The 13,782-nt window shown below is 45.4% G+C and overlaps 1 protein-coding gene and 1 long non-coding RNA gene across 3 annotated transcripts; one reads left to right on the top strand and one right to left on the bottom strand.

Moving 5' to 3' along the window:
* The first annotated feature begins 213 nt into the window (after positions 1–213).
* Positions 214–13,052, top strand: ak5 (adenylate kinase 5). Its single transcript, XM_061296254.1, has 14 exons — positions 214–347; positions 1,048–1,234; positions 2,370–2,537; positions 3,348–3,520; positions 5,200–5,313; positions 6,545–6,736; positions 7,400–7,493; positions 8,750–8,820; positions 9,466–9,511; positions 10,050–10,094; positions 11,313–11,476; positions 12,239–12,370; positions 12,441–12,641; positions 12,763–13,052. The coding sequence occupies exons 1-14, from the start codon at positions 288–290 to the stop codon at positions 12,835–12,837; spliced, it is 1,722 nt and encodes a 573-aa protein (XP_061152238.1). The 5' UTR covers positions 214–287; the 3' UTR covers positions 12,838–13,052.
* LOC133166213 (uncharacterized) lies at positions 8,537–13,683 on the bottom strand. 2 transcript variants are annotated; one of them, XR_009717719.1, is made up of 8 exons: positions 13,241–13,683; positions 12,494–12,613; positions 12,247–12,395; positions 9,524–9,597; positions 9,119–9,207; positions 8,965–9,038; positions 8,744–8,857; positions 8,537–8,668 (listed from the first exon to the last, which is right to left on the bottom strand). It is a non-coding gene; the product is annotated as an uncharacterized LOC133166213 (long non-coding RNA). The 2 variants fall into 2 exon arrangements; XR_009717718.1 differs by having other exon boundaries at positions 12,494–12,906.
* Positions 13,684–13,782: the final 99 nt, after the last annotated feature.

A 13,782-nucleotide genomic window follows, 5' to 3' on the forward strand; every position in this document is an offset into this window, starting at 1 on the left:
ATGAGGGAGGAGGCGGAGAGAAAGGATGGAGACAGGGGCAGGAGAGAGCGAGGAGGAGGAGGAGGAGGAGGATGTCGTGTCGCTGTGGTTTTGCCTGCAGGAATCCGGGAGGAGAGCGAGCGACCGCCCGCACGCACGCACGCACGCACGCACGCACACGGCCGGCCACGATGAGCGCTGAGCTTGAGGCGCTGTGACTTTTCGAGAGTCGCCGAGGAGCAAGAAAAGAAAACTCAAGAAAAAACGAGACCATCGGAAGGCAAACAAGTTGCAGAATCTCGGAGGAGATGAACACCAACGATGCCAAAGAGTATCTGGCACGGCGGGAGATACCTCAACTATTTGAGGTGAGCCATACATGGAGATGACGTTCCCGTTTCTCAGTAATATCTTGCATTTCCAAAAATGGACCAAGACGAGAGATTATTTAGGGAATGCTTCAAGCGGAAGGCGCCGCCGTCTAGACGTCTTCCTGCATCCTTCCATATCATTGTTTTAAGTGACAATCCCAGTAAGTGGAAGATATATGTTGGACACAATGTTCCTCTTAAAAAAGTATGCATCCTGCTCTCATTCAATGTTCATCGTTTGACTTGATTATTTCATGACAAATTAATGAATGTACGGATGGATTCATTTGTTAATTGAACGTAATGTTCTATAGGAATACCCCTATTTTCACTGCTTGTAAAACTGATCAAGTCTTAGAAAATTCAAAGCTCTTGCTTTTTCTTTGTAAAAAAAATATATCCTGGAACCATTATGACTTTTTATGTCATTTTCTTTCCACAGGTGTAGTGCTTTCTTTTCAGTGTTCCTCCTTCATTCTTTGTTTCCTTATGCTACTGTATATCCACGATCATGAGAATGAAATCCATTCATCCTCCTGGATGCTCTTAACGAGGCCTCGCTTATGAGCAATGGTCTACTGCAAGCCAGCGATCACGGGCATTTACTGCCAACTGTTATTGAAGCGCGCCACAAAATCAATGAGTTGGAGGAAGTTGATCACACCTGCAGAGCCTGACTCTCCATATTTACCTTTAGAGCCTGCTGACGGGTCTGATGTACTACCGTCCCGATGACCCAGTGGATTACCTGGAGGGCTGCCTGAAAAAGGTCCGGGAGTTGGGCGGCCCAGAAAAGGTGCGGTGGGACACGTTCGTGGGCCAGGAGAAGAAGCCGCTGCCCCCCCTCAACGGTGGCCAGTCGCGCCGCTCGCTCCTCAGAAACGGTGAGGGAACCGGGCCGTCGTGAAATCTTTGGACTAAAATGACAAAGGAATATGGTTGAACTCGATGAGTCATTCTCAAAGTGGAGTTACTATGACATGACTATTACCACTAGTGGTATGAGGGCCCCCTCTAGTGGTATGCGAAAGAAAATTCCAATTCAGTTGTATTTCACTTTTTGCATCTTTACGAAGAAGTGGCACGGTCTCCCAACATTCACTTAATGAATCACGACACAAAATAAGATTAATTATCTAGAAAAACTGAAATGATCAACCCAATATTATGAGTATTAAGTGAAAAGAATGAAGACATTTGAAGCACCCCGAGTGATCATATGAATAAGAACAAAAACCATATCAGTGTGAATGCCATTCCCAGACAAAAGAAAGAAAACATTTCCAAGCCCATATTTCCTTCTCCAAATGAAGAGAGCATGATCTGTGGTGTTGATGCTATTTGCTGTGCGGAGTCCAAGATTTGCTGAGATTAGAGAGCAAAAGCCACTTTTATTGACTTCCAGTCTGGACCCATCTGTGCTGTGATATAATCCCCCACAGGCTGTAAATCTCAACAGGCACTCAGTCATGACGCTGGCGTGAGTCCTCCAAGGGCCAATGCAACCGTATATGATGAGCATTTGGTGCTGGATTTCATTTTGGTGGACGATACGTAAACTGGTTTCATTATTAACATCAAAAAATGGCACCCCCTGTTCATTAGTCTGCTTTTTCTAGCTATTGCTACAATGCAAAACAGTCAAAAGACATGGTGACGCTAATCCTGTTTGTTTTTATGACACACACACGACCTGGAAGAAGGCAAATGTGTGTTTCTGGCAGGTTTGTGTGACTACTGTGCTTGGAATTAATGAGCAATAATAACTAGAAGATGCATGGGATCTTTGCTCTTTTAATTTGCTCATCACCATAAAACTGTCATCACAGATGTGCTCATTAGGCCAGTCATGTGTTTTTTGTGGGTGAGCTTGACACCAGAGGCCACAGTATATGAAGCGTGATGGACAGCTGAGTCGTGCATGAAGAAGATCTTTCCCCACACAAACTCATGCTAAGTAAGGTGTGTGTGTGTGTGTGTGTGTGTGTGTGTGTGTGTGTGTGTGTGCGTGCGTGGCAGCGATGCCCGACAGTCCCAATTTCCCCTACAGACGTTACGAGCGCCTTCCTCCCATCAGCCAGTTCTCCATCGAGAGCGACTCGGACCTGTCGGAGACGGCCGAGCTCATCGAGGAGTACGAAGTGTTTGATCCGTCCAGACCACGGCCCAAAGTTATCCTGGTCATCGGTAGGTAAACAAGAACCGCGCTCAGCTGATTTTCTATCGGTGATTTTCATTTCCACGTGGTGAAGTAACCATAACGTAGTCAAGTCAAAGCAGGAAACATTACGATGAGGAAAAAGTGGCATCTAATATCCATAATAATGACAACCCAATTCTTGTTTGTCAGCATGGGGAAAGCTGATGTTCAACGAACGTTTGTTTACTTTGCGTAGAAGCTAAAAATAGCTTCTTGCGGCATGCATCGGCCCACTTTGCTAAGGGGCGGTGCCGTAGGCTTTAAGGCGAGTTCAACATCATGGTTCCTATCGTGACCTGTTTCCCACCTTGTCATAGAGCAGCCACACCACATTAACAATAAATTAACTGGAATAGCTGGATGACGTTTGAGGCGTCCTCATCGTTTTGAACTTCCTCCTGGCGTCAAAATGAAGCGAGCGAGCGAGGGAGAAAGAAGACGCTTTTGAAAAATGTGAAACTTCACACCTATACCTGCTTAACCAGCCCCCAAACACACACACACACACAGTCGGCGAATTAGCGGCGGCCTCGTACCCGCGACAGGCTTCACATAATGCCATAATGTCTCACTGCAATACAGCCAGCCAGGCAGGCAGGCAGGCAGGCAGGCAGGCAGCCACCCACGCGCACAATGTTTTCACACTTTCTTTCTCTCTGTCTCTGTTGCTCTCTCCCCACTACCTTGTTATCTTCACTTTCATGTTCAATTCAAAGCCTGGTATCGCATGAATAACGCAAAAGAAAAGCTCTAATGCAAGTTTGGGCTGATGACACATTTTCTTTCCACCACCCTAGGAGGTCCCGGAAGCGGCAAGGGAACACAGTGCCTGAAGATCGCCGAGCGTTACGGCTTTCAGTACGTGTCGGTGGGGGAGCTGCTGCGCAAGAAGATGATCCACAACGCCACTAGCAACAGGAAGTGGAGCCTGATCGCTAAGATCATCACCAACGGCGAGCTGGCGCCGCAGGTAGTCCCAGAAAGACACAGGAACAACATCCATTAGCGGCGTTTGACTCACTAAGCCGGACGCATCTCATTAGCGGCGAGAAAACAAGTCAGACTGGCCACTTGGTTTTGAATGTCGGCGTTGGCACTCTGAGTGAGTTGCAAATCAAACACTATTCAGCTTGCCTTCCCTAGACTTTTGCACAGTCGACTTTTTAGGATGACCCCGAGGTCTAGCGATTTGAAATGATCTCGCTCGCTCTCTCGCTTGCTTTGGGGAGGCAGCTGCTGCTGTCCACACAGATGAAGCGGTGATGCGGCAAAGTGCCAAGCCAAAAAACACTCGGCGCTACCGCCCACGTCGCGACCGGCGGCGCCGAGCGCTCTCGCAAAATCCGCCTCCCTTCTTTCCCATCCTCTCCGCCCGGCCGTTCGCCAGATGGCTCGGCGTGAAGCAGTCAAACAAACAGCAAAGTGGGTCATGCTGGCAGCTTATTCCATGCCATCAAGTCGTTCGTGGCTATCGGACATTGCTTTTGCTAGTAAACGCATGAAGATTTGATCCATTTGGCAATCGTTCTTTTCTCCATCAAGACACAAGCATCAAACGTCAATGGATCCGACCAAATTATCAGTACATTATTGATCCACGCGCATCACCAAATGACCCTGGGTTCGAATATGGAGGATGGTCAAAATAGCAATCTTGTGATTTACGGCTTGAACTCACGCGTGCGACAGTATCGATAAACAAGCATCAAATATGAACCGGAAACGGATGACTCATTTCAAACTGCTTTCCTCTCACAGTAAAGTACTGGTCCACAAACGTCAAATATTCATCTGTTTTTAGCCCCAATATTCATTTTTTTTCTTCCAATTCTCCAAACCCCCCCCCATCAAAATGTCGATTTAATATTTTTCTCTTACATGACACGATGCACAGTGACATACTGTTTGCACGGCTTGCAAATGGGGTCAAGTTATTTGGTCCAATGTGATTGGCATCCAAAAGGTTAGGTGCATGCTATGGAGTCTGGTGAAGCACTTGAAAGGCTTGGAAAGCGTCCATGGATTCTTGATGAGAAAGCGCCCGAGCCTGCCTTGCTCCTGTGTTATTTTTAGAGCAGCGAAGCGCTCGTGTATCTGCTTTTGTTGACCTCCTCCTTCCTGCAGTCAGGAAGAAGTAAGTGACGCTAAAGGATGCTGGCACTCAGTGGCCTCGAGTGAGCTCCACCGACCGACCCATCATGTTGCACCACTCGAATACAGCGTGGGATAGAGAAAGAAAGAAAGAAAGAAAGAAATTGGCCGGCAGTATGCCGCTGTCATCGTTTCTCTTGAGTCCAGGATCGTCACGATTAATATTTGATGCGCTTTCAACTCAGCCAGAAAAGGTTAACTAAAGAAGACTTGACTCATTCGAATCACATGATTCGACCCAGCCAGTTGAAGCCAAAGACATGTCTTCCTGTTTTCTTCTCTTATGGCCTTTATTCCTCCTTTGGAATCATTATATCGCCCAAGAAAAAGCAAAACAAACATACATGCTATATTTGGATGATGACAAGGTGCATGATGGCTATTCAAACTATTCATTTGAACTGTCGAGGGATGCATCCCATCCCGGCCGGCGCTGACAAGGTCTGGCTGGCTAATGGTGGACGGGTCAAACAATAGCGCAGCATCTGTGTTTTGCAGGAGACCACTATCACCGAGATCAAGCAGAAGATCATGAAAATCCCAGACGCCACCGGCATCGTCATCGATGGCTTCCCGAGAGACGTCGGGCAGGCCTTGTCTTTTGAGGACCAAGTGAGTGTCAAACGCTTGGAATATCGTGGGATACCATATGTTTTTTTTCCTCAGGGTACACAATCTATTGGCAATAGACGCTCATATATATGGCGGCCATGCCGACAGCTCAGAAGGAGCACATCTATGGTTGTTGTTTAATTGACAAATACAAGATGCAAGCCTCAATTACCCAGCAGGTCAACTTACAGGCTAAGCTAACATCAAAGCTAACATTAACGACAACATTTCTTTGAGCTGCTGATCCAGAAGTGTGTGCTCGGGCATCTGAACAATTACAGCCATTGAGAAGCGGAGCTTTGTTGCATTTGAAGGCTCTTACCGTTTAGCGGCGGCACCTCAATGACATGTCAGCCACTGGCAGGCCAGCTCTATTTCAGTGTGACATTGACACCTTTCATCATTTAGATTCATACGGCATCCGTCATAATGACCAAACATGAGCGTAGTAAATTGCGTGCTTAGGTAGTTCGTTGCGGTTGTGATTGGCTGACGACCAGACCAGACCAGACGCTCGTCCGAAATCAAGCCCAATTGCCTCACGAGCCACCACCACGAGGACCAGAAGGGAAACAAAAGGAAGGGATGGCGCGAGCAGATCATTCAGGTCTGCAATCAGTTCTCAGATTGCCTTTTCTTTTTTGGACTCTCCCAGCTGAAATAAACAGTTGCTAGGAGACGTCTTTGTGACTCCGACGTTCATTCTCGACATTTACCCCAGCGTGCCGCTCCGTCGCCCCATCCAATCAGCTCCCCCCTTACATCCAATACCCTTCCGTTGTTTCTTCCCTATCGATGCCAGCGACGTATAGTGACAAGCGGCACAATCAAAACTGCCAATCCTTTGTGTAATGTAACGTAATCAACCTGTTGCCGTTCATAGAAACAGAGTGCGGTAACACCGCAGCTCTGCTTACCTCTTTGGCTTTGACACGATGGCGCTTCCATTTACGTAGTTTGACCGACCGCCTGCTGTCAGGTCACGGGTGGCCAAAGTCACTGTTGGGAGAGTATTAGGTAGAAATCAGAAACGGGCAGATGACCAGACATTTAGGTGGTTGTTGAATTTCCTCACTTGATAGGCGCCGAGACGCTCCTGGAACTCGACTCCTTTGGTGCAAGCGTCGTGCAAATTGGCGTCTGGAAACAAAAGCGAGATTTCTATTTTGGATGGAATATTAATCGAGCGCAAACGGCAAGATTGTCATCGACGTTGCCTCTCTGCTGGCAGATCTGCTCTCCCGACGTGGTGGTGTTCCTGGCGTGCACCACCCACCGCTTGAAGGAGCGCCTGCAGCGGCGGGCCGAGCAACAGGGTCGCCCCGACGACAACCCAAAAGCCATCGACCGGCGTTTGACCAACTTTAAGCAAAACACCATCCCCTTGGTCAAGTACTTCCAGGAGCGGGGCCTCATCGTCACGGTAACGCACGCCATACGGAAGGGGACACACGAGATTCGATCCGTTAGGACTAGGCTAGGCTTAGGTGAAGGCAATCCAAAGAATTTGTACAGTCTTGGTGGCTTTTGGCTGCAACTGATCAGTGGGAAAAGATGATTGGAGAAATGTCTTGAGTTATCAGCGTTGTCACGAAACAATTTCATTCATTTTCTGTATCTATAATCTATTAAAGACATCCTTTTGCAAGATATCATATGTCATATTTGTTTGAAATGATTGTATTGTGTAACATTAGCTTGGGGTTCTTGGAAGTGTCCTCATGAATAGTGCCAAGTGCACACACGCTAACGACTAATGGGCAGATCATTAGTAGGGTCCTTGTTAATTGCATCCTTAAACAGGCCAGCTTCGGCGTGACTGTCGGCCACCTCGCTTCTTATCCAATTGCCGATTTAACAATAAGGGGACCAGCCCTTTTTTCTATTTGTACGTATACATACATTGGGTCCATCCTCTGCCAAGAGTGAAAATACACAACCGAGTACATTTAGAATATGCATTTTGGAAATTCTTCCATTATTGTCACACGAAATTTCTCCACCCATGATTTGGGAGCTCGCTGACGTGAAAAGGTCATAGTTGCTCCGTGGAACATTTTGACTAACCAAACTTCTCTCCTCTCAGCTGGACGCGGCTCGTGATGAAGAGGAGGTGTTCTGTGACATCAGCGCAACTTTAGATAACAAGCTCTTCCCGTCAGAGGACGCCGCCGCCGCAGGTAGTCTCACATGCTATTTTCAGCTCAACAACTCCATGCAGCACGCTGGCCTGGGGCTTAGTAACGTTTGCCTCGTTGTCCAAACGTCTCAGCTCCGGTGTTCCAGTGTGCATTTCTGGCCACTACGTTTGAGTGAGTTGGGTCCATCCAGGGAGAGGAGCTGCTTTCGTGACAGGCTAACAGACTGAGAAAATCTTTCGTCCCTCCTTCCCCCATAGCACGCGGCGTTTTGACTCCATTCCGCCAGGGAGGGAAACGCTAGAAGATCACATCAAGTGTCAACTTGCGCGCTCATCAGCATACAGGCTCCCTATTCTGGACCTGCGCTAAAATGATGGCTTTTATGTTTTGACGTGTGGAGACGATGGGTTTCATACGTTTCCCATCTTTACTAGTCATTCAGCACGTGTCATCGGAAGAGTGAATTGGCCTTGAAGTCTCTTCCTACTATATTCTTTCTTGTTACATCTGTAGTGAGTTTATCAGGAACCAAAGATGAGATAAGAGTAAAAAAATAAAAAGAAAACATATCTCCCTCCCACTCCCTGGTTACGGCACTTGTTGTCACGGCAACCGGCATTGCAGCGCTAGCTAAGCTTTGTGAGCAGCGCACAATCATTTAGGTCAGACGGCGGCTACGTGCCGTTGCTTGCGTGAGGCATTCTCATTGATGTATGCCGCATTTCGCAGTTCTGTCCGTCCTTTTGTCGACAAGGTCGTGCAAGGACAACGAGTTGTGTTTTGTCTCAAAAATCGGAACGTCATTTCAATCGAAATTGCAGCGGAGCCCATCTCGTCAGATGACAGAAGCTATCCATTTTTTTCGACCTGTTATCGCATTATGCAAATTCTTCCAGTTGCAAATATCCAACCATATGACTATAATTGCCCCAAAGTGACATTTAAAGCTCATTTCCAGTTCTTTCAAATGGCATGGTCACTTGGTAGCAATTCCAATATACTGCCGGAGAATGATTTGCTTTCAGATGATCCCCAATCAGTCTTTGCATAAGCAGAAAACCAGCTCCAATTATTTTCACTTACTTGTGGAATGGCAGCTGGGTGCCGATGACGACGAATAAGATGAGGGGGATGGCGATGTGTCATCCGAGCGGCGGGCGGGGGGGGGGACGGCTTGAATGTGGTGACGTCGCCATGGGAAATGTCAGCAGGTCCTTGCAGACGGAGGACGAGAAGTTGTCAAGGCATCCCAATTGAATCAAGTCATACATAGTTGTATGTTTTGTCACCCGCAGTTCCAAGTGAGCTGGATCTCAGTATGCTGCCTGAATGCAACATGGGCCACTTTGCTGGAAAGACTGATGAGGTGAGCAGCAAAGTCCATTTGGATGACCATTTGGCACCTTACATAATATCAATGAACATGAATATCAAAGACAATGTAGTCTTGGGTGAACGATGCACCAATAAAGGGAGTGAAGACTTTTTCGAAATGCTAATTGAACCTTACGTGCCAGATTCGGTCTCATTTGCACAGTAGCTTTCCAGTGTGCAGTCAGAAGCAGCGTAAACAACTTGGAGCATCTGTTAAATAAACAATGAATCAACATCAGGAGGACGGGGGGAGGTGCAGAAAATTAGCACAGCAATGTTTTTGCGCTCACTTTTCACACATTTGCTCACTGTTTTTTCTTCATTGGTAGTAGGAGGTGAGATGAAACACGGAGGCGATGTTTATCTTGCAGGCGCTTGTCTAAGAGCCAGAAGAAAAGCAAAACAGAAATCAGAGAATCACTTATTTCAAAATTGTAAAGCTCCAAATGTTCTTCAAGCAAACAACAAAAAGTAAATGTACTTAAGTCCGAAAACAAACTGCTTAAATCATTTTAAAAATTCTCTTCTTCACACGAAATAGATTTAAATATGATTGTGATTATACTGCAAAAAAAACACACAATCATTTTATTCCTCTCTATTCTGACAAGTCAATTTTGTGTGTGCATATATTTAGGATGAAGAGGAAGAAGAGCTCGGATATGCCAAAGAAAGCGAAGAAAGTAAGTATTCACCTCTGTCACCACCTTCAATCACTCAACGTTGATGTTTGTCTAACACGACACTTTGAAGAGTTTTCATTTGATAACTGTAAACAGAACAGTCAATGAAATAATGAATGTACGTACGCTTTGCTAAATTTGGTCTACCGTAATTTTCGGACTATAAGTCGCGTTTTTTTTCATAGTTTGGGTGGGGGGGGGGCGACTTATACTCAGGAGCAACTTATATACATAAGTTTTTTTTCACTTTTTTGGGCATTTTATGGCTGGTGCGACGTATACTCCGGTGCGACTTATAGTCCGAAAATTACGGTAATTATCCTAGTGCGTATTTTGTAAAGCCAAGGATCATCTTTTCATTAACATCTAACACAAGTGACAAAATGTGCATGGTTTTGAAAACATCTAAAACACTTTGGATGGATCTCGTGCACATCATTTTGGAAACATGACACGACACCCCTTGAGCAGATACCTGAGTGTGCGTGCGCATGTGTGTCCATGCTAAAGTGAACCTTGCTCTCATTTTCTCTGACAGGTTTTTGCACACTGCCAAAAAAGCCTAAGGTCATCTTTTTGATGGGTACGCGCACACACAAATGCACACACACACACACACACGCGCGCGCGCGACATGGACCAGCAAAGCTCATTAGTCGGACCTGAATTCCAACCCAAAATGAGAGTCAAGGCTGTTTGTATTAGTCCTCATACATTTTAGCCTCCACATTTAATCAAATTTAATTCTATTAGAATTCAAACTAAATACTTGATATGAAAATGAAATCGAAATGGTAACTAAATTATAGTTGTCATATGTTAAAAATCTAAAATATTTCTTATAAGAAAATATGGAATTTTAATTTTAAAAGTGTAATAAAACTAAACATTATCATAACTAGACATTAATTCAAAAGAAATTTGAATTTAAAAATCTTAAATGGATCCCAAAGGAACCAAAAGAAAAGTGAACTTTGAGATAAATACATAAACATCCTCATAGTAATGTTGCATTAAAACAATAGTGAATCTTCAAAAAGATACATACAAACTAGACAAAAGAAGTATTTGACTATCACATCCAAATGTTTTTTGTTCAGCTGAGTGGGCCAAGTTGCAGTTTGGAAGTCAAAAACAAACTAACAGGAAGAATGCAAGAAGGTTTAAGCTGTGACTTTGCTCCTCTCTGCCAGCACCGTTGTCGTTATGGCAACCCATCAAATCCACACGGAATCGGGGAAAGAAAGAGAAAAAAAAAAAAAGAAAAATCTGCCTGTGGATGGCTTATTGGACGGTGTAGAAACCGTGTAGCCATAATGACAATGTTTATCTACCACTACTACAACTCACATCATCATCATTATTATCGCCATGGTGATAATGATCATACGATAACTGCATCCTGACACGCAGACGTGCAAAGGAAATGATTTGCCATACACACACACACACACACACACACACAATACATTCGATGCACCTGCACAATCTAATGACCTCGTTATTTCATAATCAGTTTTGAGCTGGATTGTGCTTTTAAGTCTACTTTTAATTATGTACAGCACAGTCAGGAAATGCACGATAATTGCTCATTCATGACTAACAAACTAAATGCATTTCATTTTGGATTGTTGATTTCACACTAAAATTATAATACAATATTTATTAATGAACTGCTCAAAGAAGACATCAAATCCACCTATTGCTGAACCTAACCCATAATTCATCAATATGAATGACTATACCTCATTACATAATATCTATCGAAATATATTTATTGCTACTATATTTGGGCCTGTAGGCGCTGCGGGCTCAGGCAAGCGCGCACAATGCGAGCGCATGGAGGACAAACTGGGCCTGCGTCGCGTGGCAATGGCCGACCTGCTTTGCAGCGAAATGCAGACTCCAGGCGACAGGGGGCGCCACCTACGGGACGTCCTGCAGAGAGGAGAGCCCCTGCCGGAGGTCAGTGACCGCAACCCTAGCTAGCCATTGTTACCGGTTTCCCTGCCGGACACCAAAGCGGGAGGACGCTGGTCTACCGCGACAGTTTGCACCGAAAAGCTGATTCATAAAACAGAGTCAAATGATTTGGGACGCATTGAAGGCACAGGTGCTAAATGCATCTATAGGTCAACTCATTCTAAGAAGCATGGCGGTTGTGAACTTTTATGTGTCAAATGACAGCAGTAAGCTCTTTTTGATCCACTTTTGACTGAACACACACACACACACACACACACACACGTACATGCACAAACACACTGTCTCACGTTCAAAGGTGTCGAATGGTGCCTGTGCAAGGCAAGTGACTTTTGAAGTCAAATGTCACAGAGAAGCCAACATGACAGCCCGAGGCGTTTCATCACCTCCACAGTATTTACCAGATTGAAAAAAAAATGTCAAAGATTGGTTAGTCAATGTAAAATGAGCAGGTCGTTCGATTTTGTTTGAAGCTGAATCATAGCAGTGGCGAGAAATGACGCCACCGGCGACCATCTTGCGTGGCCACATGCGCACGTGCAAATTGAAGCGAGAAAAATGCCATCAAAACATTTGTCTTGCGTATATCTCTGACGCCGACCGAGTACTACTCCCAGATTCATTTGCACGGCGTTGTCGGAACCACCGAGGGCCCGTGGCGACAGGCTGTTAACTTCTTCTCCAGCCTGGTATTTGGTGTCTACCTCTCAAACCAGAACGTGATTGCTTGACATACTCATATAGGACATTACCATGGATGTGCTGTGCGAGGCCGTCGGAGCAGCAGCGGCGGCGGCAACTCGACGTCAGACAAGGGGCGTGGTGCTATGCGGCTTCCCCGTAGACCTGAGACAGGCTCAAGCGTACGAGGCCAAGGTGGTTCCGCATCAGCCGTCTTCTTCTATGGTTTGAGGACAAAGGGGAAGTTAACAAATGTATGTGTCAGATGGGCGAGCCCACCGCAGTGCTCCTGCTCAGCTGCTCCACCCAAACTCTCACCAGTCGTCTGCAGAGACGCCGGAGTTCCACTTCGGCCACGGTGTCGCCGACGCTCAAAGACGGTGCCCCGTGCTGGAGGAAGGACAGCTTCTGGGCCGACGCCGAGCCGGTGGTGGAACACTACGAAGAAAAAAAGCTGCTGCACACGGTCAGTGCATCGTGGAAAGTGCAAACATCTCATTTTTTTCTTTTTTATGACCACATATTTTTTACTCCAAGACACCTAATGCACGAATGTTTGAGCACATTTGTAACTTTTGATTTTGCAGATTGATGCCGAGAAGTCACCTGACCAAGTGTTCGCTCAAATCTGCCAGGTGATGGAGTCCTTTCCCGCTATTTGATTTAACGGATGCACAGACGCACATACCTGGTCGTTCTCCCGGTTTGATTGTACAGATGAACAAAGTCCGCTGCACAACACAAATACTGATTCCGTCACGCACAGCCCATCCTTATGTTTTGTATGGTAAACAAAAAGCATGCGTTCACTGTCAAATATAGAGGATCATTTGTGGACAAAAAATAATAATAATAATAAACATTTGTACGTCACTAATTGCTTTTCGCGTTCCTTCTGGTCTCACCTGCAAACCAATGGTGCGCTCACTGGTTCTCCATTCGGTATTTCAGTGCTAAATAATATTTACTAAATATCAATGCTTATCTAAATAAACATCCATTATTGAGTATTCAGTCATTAAATAAATATTAGCCTGATAGAAAGAACTTGAATGACATCACTACCTTATTTCGGTCCCTCAACGCCGAACATTGTCTCACTCACTTTGTTTGACATTCAGCTCTGTGCTTAGAAGTCATTGTTGTCCACAGAGTGGCCAGCTTCAATCAAATGAAAACGCTTTGCCGTTTTATTCCGCCTTTGTGGAATTTTCGAAGCATTTTCAATCTGGAAAAAAACAACAACTTTTCCCTGAACATTTCTCATTCTCGTTAATGCACCCAAAAACCTGGCCGGGCAATTACACCTGGCTGGTAATTAGAGACCGATGACGTCATATTCTTGCGACTGGAGACCAAAATGGCAACTCGGTTAGCGAGTAAATGCTAATGTTTTTTTTTTTTTTTAGAAAAATACTTGGTGGATCAACGTTTGAAAAACACAGAGCCAAGTTTAGATTAGGCAATAAGTTTTGTCTTATTGGGTTGACTTCCGCTTTAATATCGCAGTCTGCTACTTCCGTTTCAATAAAGTTGTGTATTTGACGAATTGGTCTTTTTGCTATGTGACAGTGCCCTCTGCTGGTCAAAAGCGCTCTGCCCAAACG

This window comes from Syngnathus typhle, linkage group LG13 (genome assembly GCF_033458585.1).
Source record: "Syngnathus typhle isolate RoL2023-S1 ecotype Sweden linkage group LG13, RoL_Styp_1.0, whole genome shotgun sequence".
NCBI lineage: Eukaryota > Metazoa > Chordata > Actinopteri > Syngnathiformes > Syngnathidae > Syngnathus > Syngnathus typhle.

What these genes read in the sequence shown, in the direction of transcription:
- ak5 (XM_061296254.1), top strand. Translation starts at nt 288, where the DNA reads ATGAACACCAACGATGCCAAAGAGTATCTGGCACGGCGGGAGATACCT. An exon ending in CCTTGTCTTTTGAGGACCAA is followed by an intron (nt 5,314 to 6,544) that starts GTGAGTGTCAAA and finishes CTCTGCTGGCAG; the next exon opens with ATCTGCTCTCCCGACGTGGT. An exon ending in AAAAAAAGCTGCTGCACACG is followed by an intron (nt 12,642 to 12,762) that starts GTCAGTGCATCG and finishes TTGATTTTGCAG; the next exon opens with ATTGATGCCGAGAAGTCACC.